The sequence below is a fragment of the Callionymus lyra genome, chromosome 19 (genome assembly GCF_982586985.1).
Source record: "Callionymus lyra chromosome 19, fCalLyr1.hap1.1, whole genome shotgun sequence".
In the NCBI taxonomy this organism is placed as follows: Eukaryota; Metazoa; Chordata; class Actinopteri; order Syngnathiformes; family Callionymidae; genus Callionymus; species Callionymus lyra.
The window spans coordinates 7,594,314-7,611,656 of record NC_141836.1 but is presented as its reverse complement, the minus strand read 5'-3'; the positions used below and the strand labels follow the sequence as shown (position 1 = coordinate 7,611,656).

At 42.0% G+C, this 17,343-nt stretch overlaps 2 protein-coding genes across 2 annotated transcripts in view; one reads left to right on the top strand and one right to left on the bottom strand.

Annotated features, from left to right (window-relative positions):
- The window catches only part of lgr6 (leucine-rich repeat containing G protein-coupled receptor 6), a 43,561-nt gene extending 38,164 nt beyond the window's left edge, over positions 1 to 5,397 (bottom strand). The window contains exon 1 of the mRNA XM_087781552.1: positions 4,819 to 5,397. Within this exon, the coding sequence (XP_087637678.1) occupies positions 4,819 to 5,054 (236 nt within the window). The 5' untranslated portion in view covers positions 5,055 to 5,397. The remainder of the gene's footprint in view (positions 1 to 4,818) is intronic.
- ube2t (ubiquitin-conjugating enzyme E2T (putative)) overlaps positions 1 to 11,850 on the top strand; it is a 63,229-nt gene extending 51,379 nt beyond the window's left edge. The window contains exon 6 of the mRNA XM_087781600.1: positions 11,457 to 11,850. Coding sequence (XP_087637726.1) covers positions 11,457 to 11,564 — 108 coding nt within the window. The 3' untranslated portion in view covers positions 11,565 to 11,850. The remainder of the gene's footprint in view (positions 1 to 11,456) is intronic.
- The last annotated feature ends 5,493 nt before the right edge of the window (positions 11,851 to 17,343 follow it).

The following is a 17,343-nucleotide window of genomic DNA, read 5'->3' as shown; positions in this document are numbered from 1 at the left end:
CGCTTAGTGAGGTGCGGCTTTAATGAATTCAGCAAGTGTTTGGGATCACGCCGCTCGATCACATGACCCGGCGAGTCCGTAAGAAAGAGCAAAAATAAACACTCGACACCTTCGCTTTATTGGTCTTTCAACAATCGTATCACTTTATGGTCCATTTATAGTTGACGTGTGTGAAAATAGTTTCCCCTCCATTTTCGCTGCCTTCTTTTCTTTACAGCATGTAGGAATCTCAGCGGTGTTGAGGAGCCACCAATTAGATCATGCCTTGCCTCAAGCTAGTGTCGAACCAGAGACCTGGTTGCAGGTGAACAAGAGCATGCGTTCTTTAATCATCAGGGAACTGGTGATGGACACTGAGTGACAACTTACGCTCGCAGGTTGAATTGAAACTACACGGAAACTACTGTAAACACACACACACACCTACACACATGCACACACACACTCCCTGGGCTCTGTCTTTGACTCTCTAATCCGATATCAAAGAGAAAGTATTTTCAAAGCCTCTCTCATGACGTCTCATTTCAAGCCTACGGAAACAATAATCGTCGTAAATGTCAGTCCCGGCGTGCCAGGAACACCTTCCGCCTCCGCGCTCCGAGTCAACTCCATCAACATGATACGAGTGTTTTGGCAGGTTTTGCGATTCCGCCGTGTGCGTAACCACGAGCGACAAAGAGAGTCGCCCCGGATTGCCCCCGTGGCTTCCATGGCGTGTACATTAGCGCCTGACTTTGAAGCGCTCTCCAGTGACACGGACCCCGAATGATGTCACATAGTTTGGCTAAGTTCTCATGGCTGCGGTTCGTAACGTGGGACCTTTCCCAAGCAAATCCCAGTGACCTCCAGACCCGCAGTATGCCCTGGGAGGCCAATCCCTTTCGCTGTCGAACCGCAGAGCACGCCGGACACTTCCAGTATAACCTCAGGTGAAACCGGAGACGCATGTGCGCGACCTGATATTTAGGAAAGTGATGTCGCCACAACACTTCTGTGCTCTTCCACTCAAAATGGAAATCCATGTTCTGCTTGACCCAGACGAGGAAATCTAGGCTTAAAGTCTGGATCTCTATCTTGGACCTTGAGTTGACGATTTAGCACCATTGAAACTTGATGGACACGGATGTGCCTTTAAAGAGTTTGTTGCTTGGACTGTTTCTCCATGTTTTTCTGATGCTCCACTTGAGTCCAATACATCACAATCCTTCTTCACTCTTGTGTAGAGAATAATTAAATGCAGTATCTGGACGTCATCATGCTCAGATCTTGCATTGATGTCGGCTTGTTCAAGATATTAACATCTCCGAGAAAGTCTAGATCAACCTGAAGTTCTAACTGTTGCTTTTCTGGAGACTATAACCCTTCGACTCTTCGAGTTGTGTTGCTTTACAAGCTTGTACTCCAGGTACATGTCTTCGTGAAATAGCCACTTTTAATGCATATTGTCTTCTTTATAATTGACTTGTTTTCTGATAATTAGATGGCATGTTAATAGACGAGATATTACCCGATAAACACACGTTTCACCTACAAATTTCCCTGCAAAAGGGGTGTGTTTGCTGCAGCGGCGGCGTGTGTGGGCGTGTGGTCCTCGGGTTTATTTATCTTATTCTAAATCAACCCTCTAACTCTCTAATTGCTTCGGTTCCACTGTTAGGTAACGAGGGGAAATGAACAATTGCGCCTGTGTTTGTAGCAAACGTGTGTTTGTGCAGGAGTTAAGAATAGAGTCGGGCTTCTGCTCGTCCGTATTTATAAACGGGACTCATGCTAAACACTCTCCCCGCGAGATTATCGCCGCTTATTTTCTGCGCTTGAGTATTCCTGCGACCTCTTGATGAGCCGCCCGACTCCTCATTTTGGGTTTTCCTGGATCGGTTTCAAAGAGCGCGCCGCCGCTCGTGGTGTTTACTGCAGGTGCTATATTGTGTCTGTGTAGCATGTGTTGTCGCGTCGGTCCTGCATTGTAAAGGTTCGTCGATGCTCTTGTTAGGTTCGAGATTTTTGTTAAGGACTTGCTCTGCTCTAACACTCGACTCATATTCGGGTTATTTCAATCAAGTTTTATACTCTAATCTTGGGAACTGAAATACAATACAATATGCACCAAATCAATTACTATTTTACCCACTTTAACTTGGCTCATTAGCTAACGTGTTTTCTTAGTCTCTTTTAAAGATCCGATCCGTGTCTCCTTCTTATGAGTCAATTGTAAATTGCACCTTCATCCCAGTGATCTGGGACTCAAACGTGAAGGTAACTTGACTCTACTCCTAGTCTCAAATGAGTGCCACATTATCGTAAAAAAAACCTTTCCATTTAGCCCCACAGATAATGATTTGTTTAAGAGCCTTTTACTGGAATAGTTTGTAAATCCAAATGTGTTAACGTGTGAAGAACTTGTGACGTGATCTCATTATAGAATCTGCTGTTAGCGACTCGTCGTTCGCCGCCGACTCTCGTGATGGATGCTGCCGATAATCATGCTTTAACGATATTTACAATGTGGTACCGGCTGCCGCTGCCAACCTTCAAAACAAACCCAAAATCATAATCCCCATTTATCTCAGGCGCAGCCCAGAATATTTATTTATATCCAACAAGACCGATATTAGCCCTTTCCCGTTAGCCATCAAACCCATCGACGGACTATTAAACCGAGTCGACGCTGAGCGTCAAACACATTTACTGGTCTCTCTTTTTTTTTTCCGTCCACAAACAAACCCCGGGTCACGAGCCGTGTCTCCTTACACACATCCACTGAATATAAATACACATAAAACATGCATGTGTACAAATACACACGCTGGGTATCCAGTTGGCGTTTAGAAACCTGATCCTGAAAGAGGTACTCCATTAAATTGGTCTGAGTGCTCACACACACACACACGCTTCTATTTGGCTGTATCTTCATTGCACACTGGTGCTGCGTTTGTAAACCAAACTGTTGTGTTATCAATGATTCAAAGCTACAGTGTAACAACATCAATTAAGAAGTTGGTGGAATCAAATATTGAAGTTAAAAGGAGGTTAGGCTAGAACCACAAAACTTTTGCATTAGGAGTAAGTTCTTTACTTTTTCCTTCATTTATATACCATTAAATATATATATATATATATATATATATATTCCTCCAGGCCATCAGAGGGAGCTGTAGCTGCAGCTAAAAGAAGTAGAATGACACATTTTGAGAATATTCCCACAATTTAAGAAGTAACTGCATCTTAAAGTGCAACTAATGTGAAAACCCAAGTCTCCTGACTCAATAACATGTTTTCAAATTGAAGTCTTCCTCTCCAAGAGGCAGTACGTCCATCATCATGACCATGTTTTGAACTCATTACTTTATAAAGTTAGTCTGAGATCTGGGCGAACGAGAGGTTACGAGAGTGGAGTCCATTATGACGTAATTATGTATTTTCTTCACTCCCCCAACCAGCTTTAATCTAGTCCCGCTTTGTTTATACAATGATTCCCTTGGAGGTGGAGACTTGATGACACGCGGTGACTAACCTCAATGCTTGACCAAGAGTGGGTGTGGTTTATGGTCAACAAGATTTCCAGAAAAACAACATTTTCAGTGGGCGGGGCTTAAGATCATTTTCTAATGTCAATATTTCAATGAAGACCTCCTCAGGGTCCTCATGAATAAGAAAAAAAACCCTCTTGTTATTGTCATGACGTTCGTTCAGTCACAACCCAAAGCTCATTCACTAGTACAGGTACTGGCCACTGCAGCCCTGAGCCTAAACAGCTGTGAGCAAATGCAACGCGCAAGAGCTTTATTGACGTGTGATTGCAAACACATGTCGATTGAAGTGATGAAGGAGCGCGAAGAGTCACACGGGAAATATGTCTCGAGCGAATCAAACTATGAGACCTGATGACGCTTCACCTCTGACTCAGACCCTCGCGTTCCTGAAATATGCAAAGGCAGGAATAACTTTTCTTGACTTTCTTCAACTATTTTGGGATCAGAATCTTGTTCGTTGTGACTTGTGTTCGTTCAAGGGGAAAGACTTGTTGAGGATGTCAATGTAGTTAAACCTGGTCCACAATGTGAGCGACTCACTCGCACAAAGGGATTTCGATCCGTTTATTGGTCACAGAGGCTCGTTCTGATTTCCGTGCAGTTTCATGATAATGAGACGCGGCAGATGCTTGTAAATCACTGAGTTTTCCTTAATTTGTTGGATTAAATCATTGGCTACAAGAATCGCTCAGTAGTTCCGTCTAGAAATCTAAGAGAATAAATACCACTTTGGACAAGAGAGCCCTCTGGTGGTCATCACTCTCACAGAATGTATGAAACTTTGTGAGAAACAAAATCTTTCTGCTGATAATTTAAGAAAAACCTTTGAACGGAAAGAGACAGATTTGAGACTCACAGGTAAATTTAAGTTTGACCTCATTGATTTACCTGGTTTACCAGGATTAAAGTTTGGAATAAAGTTCAATGTTTCAAAGCTTTAATGATCGAAGTACCAACCCGTTGAACACGTTGTTGAATGTATATAAGCAACATATTTGATCCCCATATTCACAAAAAGTTGATTTTGTTCCAAGCGATCTGATTGTTGCTGTAATTTTTAAGTCAAATTTTCCTCTGAGTTGTGAATGGAGGAGCAGCAGTCAGAAGCCATACAAGTGAATGAATGAACAGCCAATATCCCGAGCATCACTAAAGTTAGTACATTTTCAATTTGTCCTGAAGGTTTCACAAAAAGTAATTCACCACTTTTTGAATTGTTTATAAACCAAAAATAAGAACACAACGTTCCATGTAACAATGTTCTGTGAACAGGTGTGTTACTCACAGGTATGTGGTGAAAGGACTGAGGTCCAGCGGCACCGATGATAGTCCAGACTCGGAACAGTCCACCATAACGAAGATCCCGTCCTCCTCACACTGGCACTGGGCCGGGCACAAAGTGGCTCCCGGCGATCCCTGTCGGTCCTTGATCCGTCCCCAGGCTCCCGGGGCCGAAGCCCAGACGCTGGCAGCCAGGCTGAGCAGCAGAAGCGCTCGCCGCACGTGTCCACCTGTGTGCATCTTCACCTGCTTCTCCACCGGATCTCCTAAGACGTCTCTCGCTTCTTCTGTTGAACCGGACCTCCTTCACGCTCTCACACGTTCCACCTCCTCATGGCGTCCCCTTTGGTCAAAGTCTAATCCCCTCTTGTGTCAGGCTGTCAGTCAGCACTTCATTCCAGAGGGCTGGCGTCTCCCCTTGCTCTCCTTTCACTCTTCTCTCAGCCTTCTCATCGTCTTCAACCCCCCAAGAGTGGATCCCGCGCCCTCTCTTTCTGCTTGTATTTATCTCTCTGCCTCTCTCTCCTTACCTATTGTAGTGAGGCTTGAGAGTTGGGAATGAGCCGCTCTCATTGGCTCACGATTTAGGGATGGGCCGGAGCATCTCTGGATGGGAGGGGCTCCGGCTCCTCTCTCGGGCTCGGGCTCTTTCTTTTCATTAATTGCTCCATTTGAAGTTGTGGGACTGAAAGACTCCAGAAAAAAGGGGGGACACTTGAGTCCCCCCTCCCTCCTCCAAACACACCCACCCCACTCTCCATTGTGTGGCGGTCGCACCTTCTCAGGAGTATCGTGGAGGAGGTCTGGAATCCGCTCGCATTTTGGTCGACCACAACAAATGTCAGATTGTGAGTGACTGGCGCAAAGGAACACGTGTATCCGCTTACACTCGCGCTCACACTTCCACCGGGAGAGCGCTGGTAAAAAAAAAAAAATGCCAGCTGCCCTCCTCGGAGCGATCTGGATATCACATTTTGCATTTATCTTCCGACGGCCACCCGAGCCCCGAACCGGTGAGAGGTTCTAAATGAAGCAGTTGTGGGTTCACAGTTGATCAACAGCTGATTTATGAGGAACTGTCTCGGAGCGAGTGCATGAAGCATTTCTTTACATGAACAGTGCGACAAACGGCGCTCCAAGTAGGATGACTTTATCAAGTCAAAGACTTTTTATTATTATCTAGACAATGGTTCCTGAACACGGTTCAGGACCAGAGGAGAGAAATCCTTCCAGGCTGTTGCTACTAAGCTTTGGAACGATCTCTGTGTTTGATGATCTACTGACTCCTTCAAGAAACGTCTATTTGTTCAGGCTTTTGCTTGATTTTCTGGAACTCCTGTGTAGTTTTCAGTGTTATATTGACCTTTTAAGTATATACTTTATTGAGTATTGTTTTGATTGTTTAAGCGCTTTGTGACCCTGGTCTGGAAAAGCGCTATATAAATACAAATTACTTACTTACTTACAATCTCCAGAAGTCTTCCCCGAACCCTGGTACCGGTCAGAGACGAAATAAATCATCTATATGATTTATGTTCTATTGATTCTGTAAGGTGTTTAAATTTGAGCTCTTGCTAAAATGATGGTGTTTGTTTTCATGGCAGTCATGCCATTCTACTTTCTTTCTTTTTTTTTAAGTGTGGTCCGTGAATATAAAGCTTAGCCCGGATTTAGAGATCAAAGTCAATTGAAATTTAAAGAAAAAGAGGATATAAAAATGACGACTTCTTCTTATCACCCAGAAAACCTTGCATTATATACAATCATTCCAATGCAAAAAGTCAAAACAAGTGTCAGTAAAATGCTTCCACTGAAACAAAGCCAGGAGCACAATCAAAGTCAAAAGAACATGTGGAAAAAAAGTGATTCCAGACGTAAGACATCTTGCTTGTCATCCCTCTGAAACACTTATTTTCTCGACAACATATATTGTGTTTTTGTGAAAAAAAGAGAAAAAACCTCTCGTGTACGCAGCATCTGTTCGGCCTCCAGAGAAACACGAGAAACTAGCAATGCCGTACACCTGCACAGGAAGTTGCACAACCTCCCAAAAATGTATCGCTGTGACAAATTCAAGCTTTGTTTGTGGAAATAAAGTGAATTTTACATGTCGACTTGAATATGAATGATTCGAAAACCACCTGCAGCCACTTCGCCAGTCTCATTTCCTGACAGGAAGTGATGCTTTGGCCGGGACTCGCGGTCCCATGTTGAATTTTAAGAATGTATTTGGCATGGAAAACGCTTGCGCGACGTAAACCTCGGCTCCGTTCTGCTCCGCGGGCTCGTCTTCGCCGCCGTCCTCCGTCCACCGCCGGCTGAATAGTTTCTCATTAATTAATTAACATTCCGATGGCCCTGTGTTTTCTGAGGGGTCTTTGTTACGAGCCACAAAACCTCTTTCAGAGTCCTCCTCTCTCCCTCTCGCTCCCTCTGTTCTCTCCTTTCCTCCTCTTTGTAGTGGAATGTCTGTTGTTGCTGCTCTGTCCATTGTCGGCCCCGGAATATTATCACTGCACACATGCCTGCGTCATCAGCGCCGTCTTCGCTCGCGAGGGTCCCATCAGGCCCCCGGTGCGTACGCAGGGGTCGCCACTACGAGGGTCTTTAAAGCGAACCTTTTAGGAAGCATATCCCGGAAAGGGAATGTATATGAATGTTAGTTCAACTTTCCAAAAACATGTGCTGTGTCTCAAATCGCATACTTCTCTTAGTGTACTAGAAGTTAGTATGCATCAGGATAGTGTACATACTAACAAGTACGCAAATTCTCCACAGATAGTATGTCTCAAATCAAACACTGCTGCTACACACTAACAGGAAATGACGCGAATGCTTCTTCTTCTACTTCTATTTAACGATGGTTACAACCAGCTGTTTGAACGCTATCGCCGCCACCTGCTGGCAGCACGTTTTGCAAGTTTGGAAGAAGAAATAAAGAAAAAATATGAGAATCAAAATATTCGCGAGATATTTACGCCAGTATCAGCAGCGAAGACGTGCCATCCTTCTGCTGCTTAAAATGCACCTGTACGTATATGAATATATATGCATATATATATTACATAACTTCCGTTTACAACGTCATTAAGATGGAGCTGTTTAGGGTAGATAGTGTCCATAGAACCATACTCAGTTTTGTCAGCGTTTTAGTGACAATTTAGTGTGTATGGCGCACTTAATTTCGCATACTAAGAATTGACGCACTAAAAATACTAACTTTGAGTATGCAAGTATGTGATTTAAGACACAGCAATGCTGTCCTCTTTTTTTAAACTTTTAGCCAAAGGTGTAATTTTTCTCTCCAAGGTCCATTATCTGTTTTATATTTAATTATTATTATAGTTGTTGTATTTGTTCTTTGATAGATAGTAAACTTGTTTGTTCTTTAACTTGTTGGGGGACATTTGAGATATTTTCGTGGTTTTCTTTTTAAGTACTGTTGGCGTCCGTCTATGCCTAGTGACCCTATATGGATTTTCTCCATTCATTTGTCATATTATTTTGATTACGGGGAAATAAAGGTGCATACGTGTTTAATTTATTCTTTATTTCTGCGTTTTCGATGATTTATTTTCTACAGCGGCTGATGGTGTCTACCACCGCTCCTCCTTCTCTAGATCATCCATCTCATCCAAGAACCTCTTCTTCTGGTCTCGTACCGGTCTCTCAGACCAACCATCTTGTTCCATTTATAAGTTGCTCCACGAAGGCTGCCGTGCGGCGATGATGTTTTATAGAGTTTTTTTTTTTCTTGTTCCTGGAGAATAGAATTTGCCTTCGGGAAGATCCTTTGATAGTCTGCAGGAGTGGTCCTTCCAGCTGCACGCCCACTATCCCCCCCCCCCCCCCCACACACACATCCATACACCTGCACGTCGCTCGCTTCTCACACTTCTGTTTTCAAATGCTGCTTTATTGCCTGGCCCTCGGGGGGAGAACCTTTCAAGAACACATGATGTGGAACCTGCGTGTCTGGGTCGCTGCCCGAGTGCACCTGCTCGGAGAGCGTTGGTCGTCCATGGTAAAGAAGTTCTGATGTCCAACGTCAGTGAACAATCATGGAGTAAACATGCTCTGTGTGATGTCACTGCCTCTCCAGTGCTCACCACAACACATTTAACTGCTTTGCCTTTTTTTTTTGTTTGCTGCCCTTGATCTGGTTTCATGTGGTTAACTTGTTACTTGGAGCTCGACCAGAATCGTCCACTAGAGGATGTTAAACCATTTCTTAAATTGTGCAGAAAAACACAAACACTAGTATTTGGTGCAAAACTGTTTGACCTGTATGGCTGTGAGGTTTTCTCAGACCAGTTAAAGTATCTGGTGAGTGTATACAATATTTTAAATGTTTGTTTGCGTTTCAGTGGATGAAAATGGAAATTCCCTCCGACTGCGAGACTACTGTCTGTGGCAAGAATCCCACAATACGGTACTTGACTATCACAATAGGGGTGCAAAGATACATAGTAAAGATAGACACCTAGAATAGATGTATAGTATTGTCGAGTACTTGACTCTGGTGTTGTGATCCTGTAGTAACAAGTATATATGTGTAGTATTGTCGAGTACTTGACTCTGGTGTTGTGATCCTGTATTAACAAGGATATATGTGTAGTATTGTCAAGTACTTGACTCTGGTGTTGTGATAGTGTAGTAACAAGTATATATGTGTAGTATTGTCGAGTACTTGACTCTGGTGTTGTGATCCTGTAGTAACAAGGATATATGTGTAGTATTGTCGAGTACTTGACTCTGGTGTTGTGATAGTGTAGTAACAAGTATATATGTGTAGTATTGTGGAGTACTTGACTCTGGTGTTGTGATCCTGTAGTAACAAGGATATATGTGTAGTATTGTCGAGTACTTGACTCTGGTGTTGTGATCCTGTAGTAACAAGGATATACAGTATGTGTAGTATTGTCGAGTACTTGACTCTGGTGTTGTGATCCTGTATTAACAAGGATATATGTGTAGTATTGTCAAGTACTTGACTCTGGTGTTGTGATAGTGTAGTAACAAGTATATATGTGTAGTATTGTCGAGTACTTGACTCTGGTGTTGTGATCCTGTAGTAACAAGGATATATGTGTAGTATTGTCGAGTACTTGACTCTGGTGTTGTGATCCTGTAGTAACAGGGATATACAGTATGTGTAGTATTGTCGAGTACTTGACTCTGGTGTTGTGATCCTGTAGTAACAAGGATATACAGTATGTGTAGTATTGTCGAGTACTTGACTCTGGTGTTGTGATCCTGTAGTAACAAGGATATATGTGTAGTATTGTCGAGTACTTGACTCTGGTGTTGTGATCCTGTATTTACAAGGATATATGTGTATTATTGTCGAGTACTTGACTCTGGTGTTGTGATCCTGTAGTAACAAGGATATACAGTATGTGTAGTATTGTCGAGTACTTGACTCTGGTGTTGTGATCCTGTAGTAACAAGGATATATGTGTAGTATTGTCGAGTACTTGACTCTGGTGTTGTGATCCTGTAGTAACAAGGATATACAGTATGTGTAGTATTGTCGAGTACTTGACTCTGGTGTTGTGATCCTGTATTAACAAGGATATATGTGTATTATTGTCGAGTACTTGACTCTGGTGTTGTGATCCTGTAGTAACAAGGATATATGTGTAGTATTGTCGAGTACTTGACTCTGGTGTTGTGATCCTGTAGTAACAAGGATATACAGTATGTGTAGTATTGTCGAGTACTTGACTCTGGTGTAGTGATACTGTAGTAACAAGTATATATTTGTAGTATTGTCGATTACTTGACTCTGGTGTTCTGATACTGTAGTAACAAGAATAAATGTGTAGTATTGTCGAGTACTTGACTCTGGTGTTGTGATACTGTGGTAACAAGGATATATTTGTAGTATCGTCGAGTACTTGACTCTGGTGTAGCAGAATTTACAGACCAAATGACTCTTGAGGAAGTCGTAACGGCTTTCATTTGTTTTCAAACCAATATATGTCCAAAGAGTGTATCCTCTCGTCCTCAGTCACCGTAAATATTTGCATGTTAATTATAAATTCAACATTGAATTATTTAGTTTATAGACTTAATTTGAAAAATAAATATGGTAAAAAAAAAAAAGTATGCCGTGAAGTTGAAACAAAACAGCATCTTGAATAAAATAATTGCGATAATAAAGTGCGTCGATATTTTCTCACACCCCCGACTCCTCAAATGATCACACAAGTCATCACACTTAACTGCACAACAAACACCATCCTTGAGATGTTTGCACAGCTCATTTTTCTCTCCCTCTTTGTTCCGACTCCCTTGATCAAGTCGTGGACTTGAGATCAAAGTCTTGGGGGGGTCTTTCCTCCTCCCTCCCTCCTTCGCCGGGCTCTCTGGGCCGTAAACACTATCCAAGCAACGGCAGCCTTGAAGACACAAAGACAAGTAGCTACCTGACACCTGACACTGACTCGGGGCCACTCACTGTGGCCTACCTGGGGATACACACACACACACACACACTTCAGGTTCATCGAGAAGAACACACACTCTAATCTGCCGTAAGACCTGCCCCACCCTCCCGAGGAAAGTCCTCTTATCACTTAAGACGTCGTAAAGTCGCCGTAAGAACCGTCAGCTCAGACACTTTCTTCATCTCGACAGGACGACCCGACGTCCGGCGCCGTGACGTCACCGCCGACCACAAGCTCCCGCCGAGGAAGCCACGGAGACGGCGCCGCGACAGGTGTGTTCCCCCGGCTTTTCATGTGAAACCTGAAAGCCTGAAAGCCAACAAAAGGTCCCTCAACCCCTCTAACACACCTCCTTCTCCTCCTCACACACCTCCTCCCATCACTCTCTTTACCCTCCCAACTCAAAGGGGGGGGAGGGAGGAGTGGGCGACGGAAAGGTGGAGCAGGAGGGATGAGGCCAGAGACACAAGTGGGGCTCGGAGAATACAGTGGAAATATTCCCGCTCCAAAGGTATCGATAAAGTTTTTCAATGTAAGATCCACCTCTGGAAGATCAATGAGACGATCGGAGACTCGATCCCTGTTTGGCATGTTTTCTCTGTCGTGACAGTGTGAAATACAAGCGCTGAAATAGACGCTCAAAGGCCGACACGTTCGCGCCTGTACGTGGAGCGCCTTGTCGTTTGATGATATTCCCAGCGCTGCCTGCAGGGCGCCAATAATGGGGAGTGTTTTTGAGTGGCTTGTTTGTTTTTTTGTGTGTGTGTGTGTGTGTGAGTGTGAGAGAGAGAGTTACAGGACTCATTGAAGGGCTGGTATTTTCTTTGGAATTACACACTGTGTCGTCGACAGGGAAGTGTAGGCTTGAGGTGCTTGGGTTTGTGTTGACCGCGGTGGAAGTTTGGAAGGTGGTGAAGCAGCAACTGTAGTAGTGACTTGTGGAGTGTTACTACGGAGACTCGCAAGTTCCAAATCACTAAGTTAAACCAGAATTAATACTTATGGCTTATCAATCCTTCATTCAGTAATGGAAGTCTGGAAACAGAAATAAAAATTTGTCCAACTGCTGCAAACCGGGACATGGAAACTTTTGCGACGTTTAGCGAGTGCTCATGGGAAATGTGGTCTCCCGTCGGGCTAAACACTACCACTTTAGTACACTGGGGTCGCTCAACTTCAAATCGCATTGAGCTGCTTTAAGGCTTAGAAAGTTCATTTAGAAAAATAAAATTAGTGAGGTTTTGTGAAATATCTGTTAAATATGCTATAATTTAGTACCTTGAATGGGTCGAAAGTATTTTCTTTTTGTCTGATAACTACTGGAAGGGCTTTGTTGTGATAGGATTAGTAGGTGTCTGAATGGAAATGGAACCCTGTTGTGGTTGTATAGGGAACTGCATGCAAACGGTTTCACGACAGTTTACTACAAATTGTAAATATTGTTGACCCGAATGATCTACAGGTGTACCAGGTTAATTTACATTTTCTTTCTGTAGAATTATTTTAAAGTGCTGAGTGTGCACTTTTCTCCTTTTTTCTCGAATCAAGTTCAAGTTTTTTTATTGTCATATATACTTGTATCAAGACATGCAGCATAAATGAAATTGTAGTCCTCTCAGACCCACGATGCAAACATGAATACAGTTGAAAGGACGTTAAATAAGACATTCAAGAAAATAAATAAATAATCAACAAAATGAAATAAATAATCAACAATGATCATCATTAAAATACAGTTGTTTTTTTACTTTAATAATCTTGTCAGTTGACATCCGTTTTCAAACATCTGTCACTTTCATACAACAACATTATTTTTCTTCTAATTATTGAAACAATTTATGGATTGAAAAGAACAGAGTAGAAAAACATTCCCATTATTCTTTTTCTTACTTTTCTTTTTCTCTGAACAATTCACTTTAGTTTTGTTCATGATATGGAGCCTGAGAGTCTGAAATGAACCGTCAAACTGAGATGAATTGGAATTATTTGACATATTTTCAATGATCCATGTTTGTCTATGTCGTGGTAGAACATTCCTGACCTGAAACTCATAACTTTCAGACTCACTTTCAAACTCCATAAACAATCCCTCTCAGTGAACTCATCACTGCAGCTGCATTTTTTTTTTTTCCAAGTAGTAATCTAGAATCGATCAAGCTTAATTGAGTCGAGACGAGTCCCAAAATGCTAGTTAACTCGAAGACTTCCCGAACCCCGTCTGTGCTGAGCTGCCGTCTGCCTGTGTCGGACTCGCCAGTCCCCGGCTGAGAGATTACAGCTATTAAGAGCCGAGGCTGCTGGGAAGTATCATTACCTGGAGCCTGATTACAACAATCACATGGAATTATATGATGGCTGTGAACCGGCCTGGATGGAGCCAGAGTTGGAATGAATTGGTCCAATCCTGCCACCTTCGGTATAACTGAGGAACTGCAGGAAGACTTTTTTTTAAAATAATTATGCCGTTTTTAAGTCCTTCCTCTCAGTAGGGGGCACTATTTATCAGTTGAGTCACTTATTTTGTGGTTAACAAGTTTAAATAAATATGACACATTTTGTTCCTTACTTTTCCTGCATTTCCTTAGTTTCTGTGGCGAGTCGTTGATATCCCAGTGAATCAGTTGAGTCAGATGGCTTTCAGTGACTCACGGGTATGTTGGCGGCAAATTGATGGACAGGAGTCGGTTAAAATCCTGGTATGAGTCCAACACGTCCATGTGGGTCCTTGTCATGCCACCCTCTGGGCAGGAAGTGGTCGTGATTCAAAACTAATTGAGTCACGAGTAGTGAGTCTTAAGTGTGATTCGTTGAGCAGGAAGTCCGTGTAAATGAGTCCAACACACCCGAGTGAGTCTTCACGGTACTTCCTTCCTCACAGGAAGTTGTGATGCGGTTTGAGTCCCGCTCGAGACGAACTCGGGAATATTGTCTCCTGGAATTTTACCTCTTTAAAGCTTGAATATTCTATTACCGTCAATAATTACGTGTATTTTCAGGAGGTTAATAAAACCGTTTTTTGGTGTTTAACGATTCCCGACAAACAAACCAATCCTAGTATAATTGTTGTTGATGATGAAGTGTTTTGTTTGCGACTCATTCTTTCCACTCCTCTTGCTGAACTTAGTTTGGGTTTTTTTATGGAGCCAAGAGGATAAAGACTTCTCTCTCCTGGACTTTTTATGCCACGTCTGGAAAGTTTCCCATGACCATCTCGAAGAAAAACACTTGGGCTTTGATGCTCAGATCAATGTTGACTGCGTGACGTGATGGAAGTAAAACACAATCATCTTCATTGTTGACGTGTCGGCGCAACGTTTCTCTCGAGACAGCGCCCTCTGTTGGCCCTACGAAGCGTAGTCACTTGATTGACTATTATTTTTGCGTCACAACAACACATACACACACTGATGATACAATAGAGTCACACATCACAACAACACACACACACACACTGATAATACAATATAGTCACACATCACAACAACACATACACCCACTGATGATACAATATAGTCACACATCACAACAACACATACACAGATGATACAATAGAGTCACACATCACAACAACACATACACACTGATGATACAATAGAGTCACACATCACAACAACACACACACTGATGATACAATAGAGTCACACATCACAACAACACACACATCCTGATGATACAATAGAGTCACACATCACAACAACACATACACAGATGATACAATAGAGTCACACATCACAACACACACACACTGATGATACAATAGAGTAAAACACAATCATCTTCATTGTTGACGTGTCGGCGCAACGTTTCTCTCGAGACAGCGCCCTCTGTTGGCCGTACGAAGCGAAGTCACTTGATTGACTATTATTTTTGCGTCAAACATGACAGACAACGACCTTTATCCTAAATAGAAAATAATATTTATTTATAAAATAATTAAAATATGTAAAGCAGTAGGAAATAAAACACTTTACTTTTCCATAACGTTTAATTAAGTAAACATCATAGAAATAGAGAAGAAATTAAAAAAAAAAAGTGATTGAATTAATCTAATTTATAATATATAAAAAAATAAACTGCATTTATTCTATTGACTAATATTTTTTAGTTTTTAACACAATTTTAAACCAATTTTATTTAAAAATGAGACACTGTAAATATAAATCAGAATGTGTAGAAAAATGTACATTTTAATAATTATTTTTTATTTTAGAAACATCTTAAGACGTTTTTATTTGTTCAGGCTTTTCCTTGATTTTCTGGAACTCCTGTTGTGTTATCAGTTTTATCTTGATCTTTAAAGTATATACTTTATTGAATATTGTTTTGATTGTTTAAGCGCTTTGTGACCCTGGTCTGGAAAAGTGCTATATAAATAAAAATTACTTACTTACTTAAGAAATAATAATGATATAATAAAAGAGGAATATTGGGCTAATGTGACAATAAAAAGGCCGCAGAGGGTTTAGATTATTTGAAAAAAACTTCCCAAGTGGCTGAAAATAAAAATGATAATAATAATATTTAGGTTTGTATTGGAGCCTGGAATGTGTGTAGAGTCGGCGGCGGACGGAGAGTCATCACATGAGACGTGCAGATGTGTTTGTCTGGAGCTGGAGCTGGTACCACTGCAAACACTCTTATCTTGCTGTGGAAACATAGCAACATTTACGGTCCGTTCCATCTCCGCTCCCGGGTTTATGTGTTCGCTCGTCAAGGTGTGTTTTATGAATGTTTATCCAGACCTCGGAGTCGACTGGAGCTTCCTTCCGTGGGAATGCGGCGTTCCGTCGGTTCCCAATCCCGCTTCTTATCTGCACTTTTCCCATTTAAAATGATGGATAGAGTCGAGGATATATGGAGCCGTCGTCGGCCTGGTGTTCGCCAGAGGCTCGTCCGGACCGGACCAGTACTGGACCAGTGCTGGACCAGTGCTGGACCCTGATGGACCCTGATGATGTCATGGATTTGTCTCTCATCGTGACCATGTTTTGAACTCGTTACTTTATAAAGTTTCTCTGAAATCTGGGCGAACGAGAGGTTACGAGAGAGAAGTCTATGACGTAACAATGACTTCACTCCTCCTCCAGCTGTAATCAAGCCCTGCTTTGTTTATACAATGAGTCCCTTGGAGGTGGATTTCATGGATTGGTGATGTGCGGTGACAAACCTTGATGTTTGACCAATCATAGCAGAGTGGGCGTGGTTATGGTTAACAAGATTTAATCTCCAGAAAGAATTTTCAGTGGGTGGAGTTTAAGATGATTTACTTATATTCAATATTTCAATAAAAAGAGAGTTTTGTACAAACACACACTGATAATACAATATAGTCACACATCACAACAACACATACACACACTGATGATACAATATAGTCACACATCACAACAACACATACACAGATGATACAATAGAGTCACACATCACAACAACACATACACACACTGATAATACAATAGAGTCACACATCACAACAACACATACACAGATGATACAATAGAGTCACACATCACAACAACACATACACACACTGATAATACAATAGAGTCACACATCACAACAACACACACACACACTGATAATACAATAGAGTCACACATCACAACAACACACACACACTGATGATACGATATAGTCACACATCACAACAACACACACACACACTGATGATACAATAGAGTCACACATCACAACAACACACACACTGATGATACAATAGAGTCACAAATCACAACAACACACACACACATTGATGATACAATAGAGTCACACATCACAACAACACACGCAATGATGATACAATAGTGTCACACATCACAACACACACACACACACTGATGATACAATAGAGTCACACATCACAACACACACACACACACTGATAATACAATAGAGTCACACATCACAACACACACACACACTTCTGATACAATAGAGTCACACATCACACACATCCTGATGAAACAATATAGTCACACATCACAACAACACACACACACTGATGATACAATAGAGTCACACATCACAACAACACACACACACTGATAATACAATAGAGTCACACATCACAACAACAT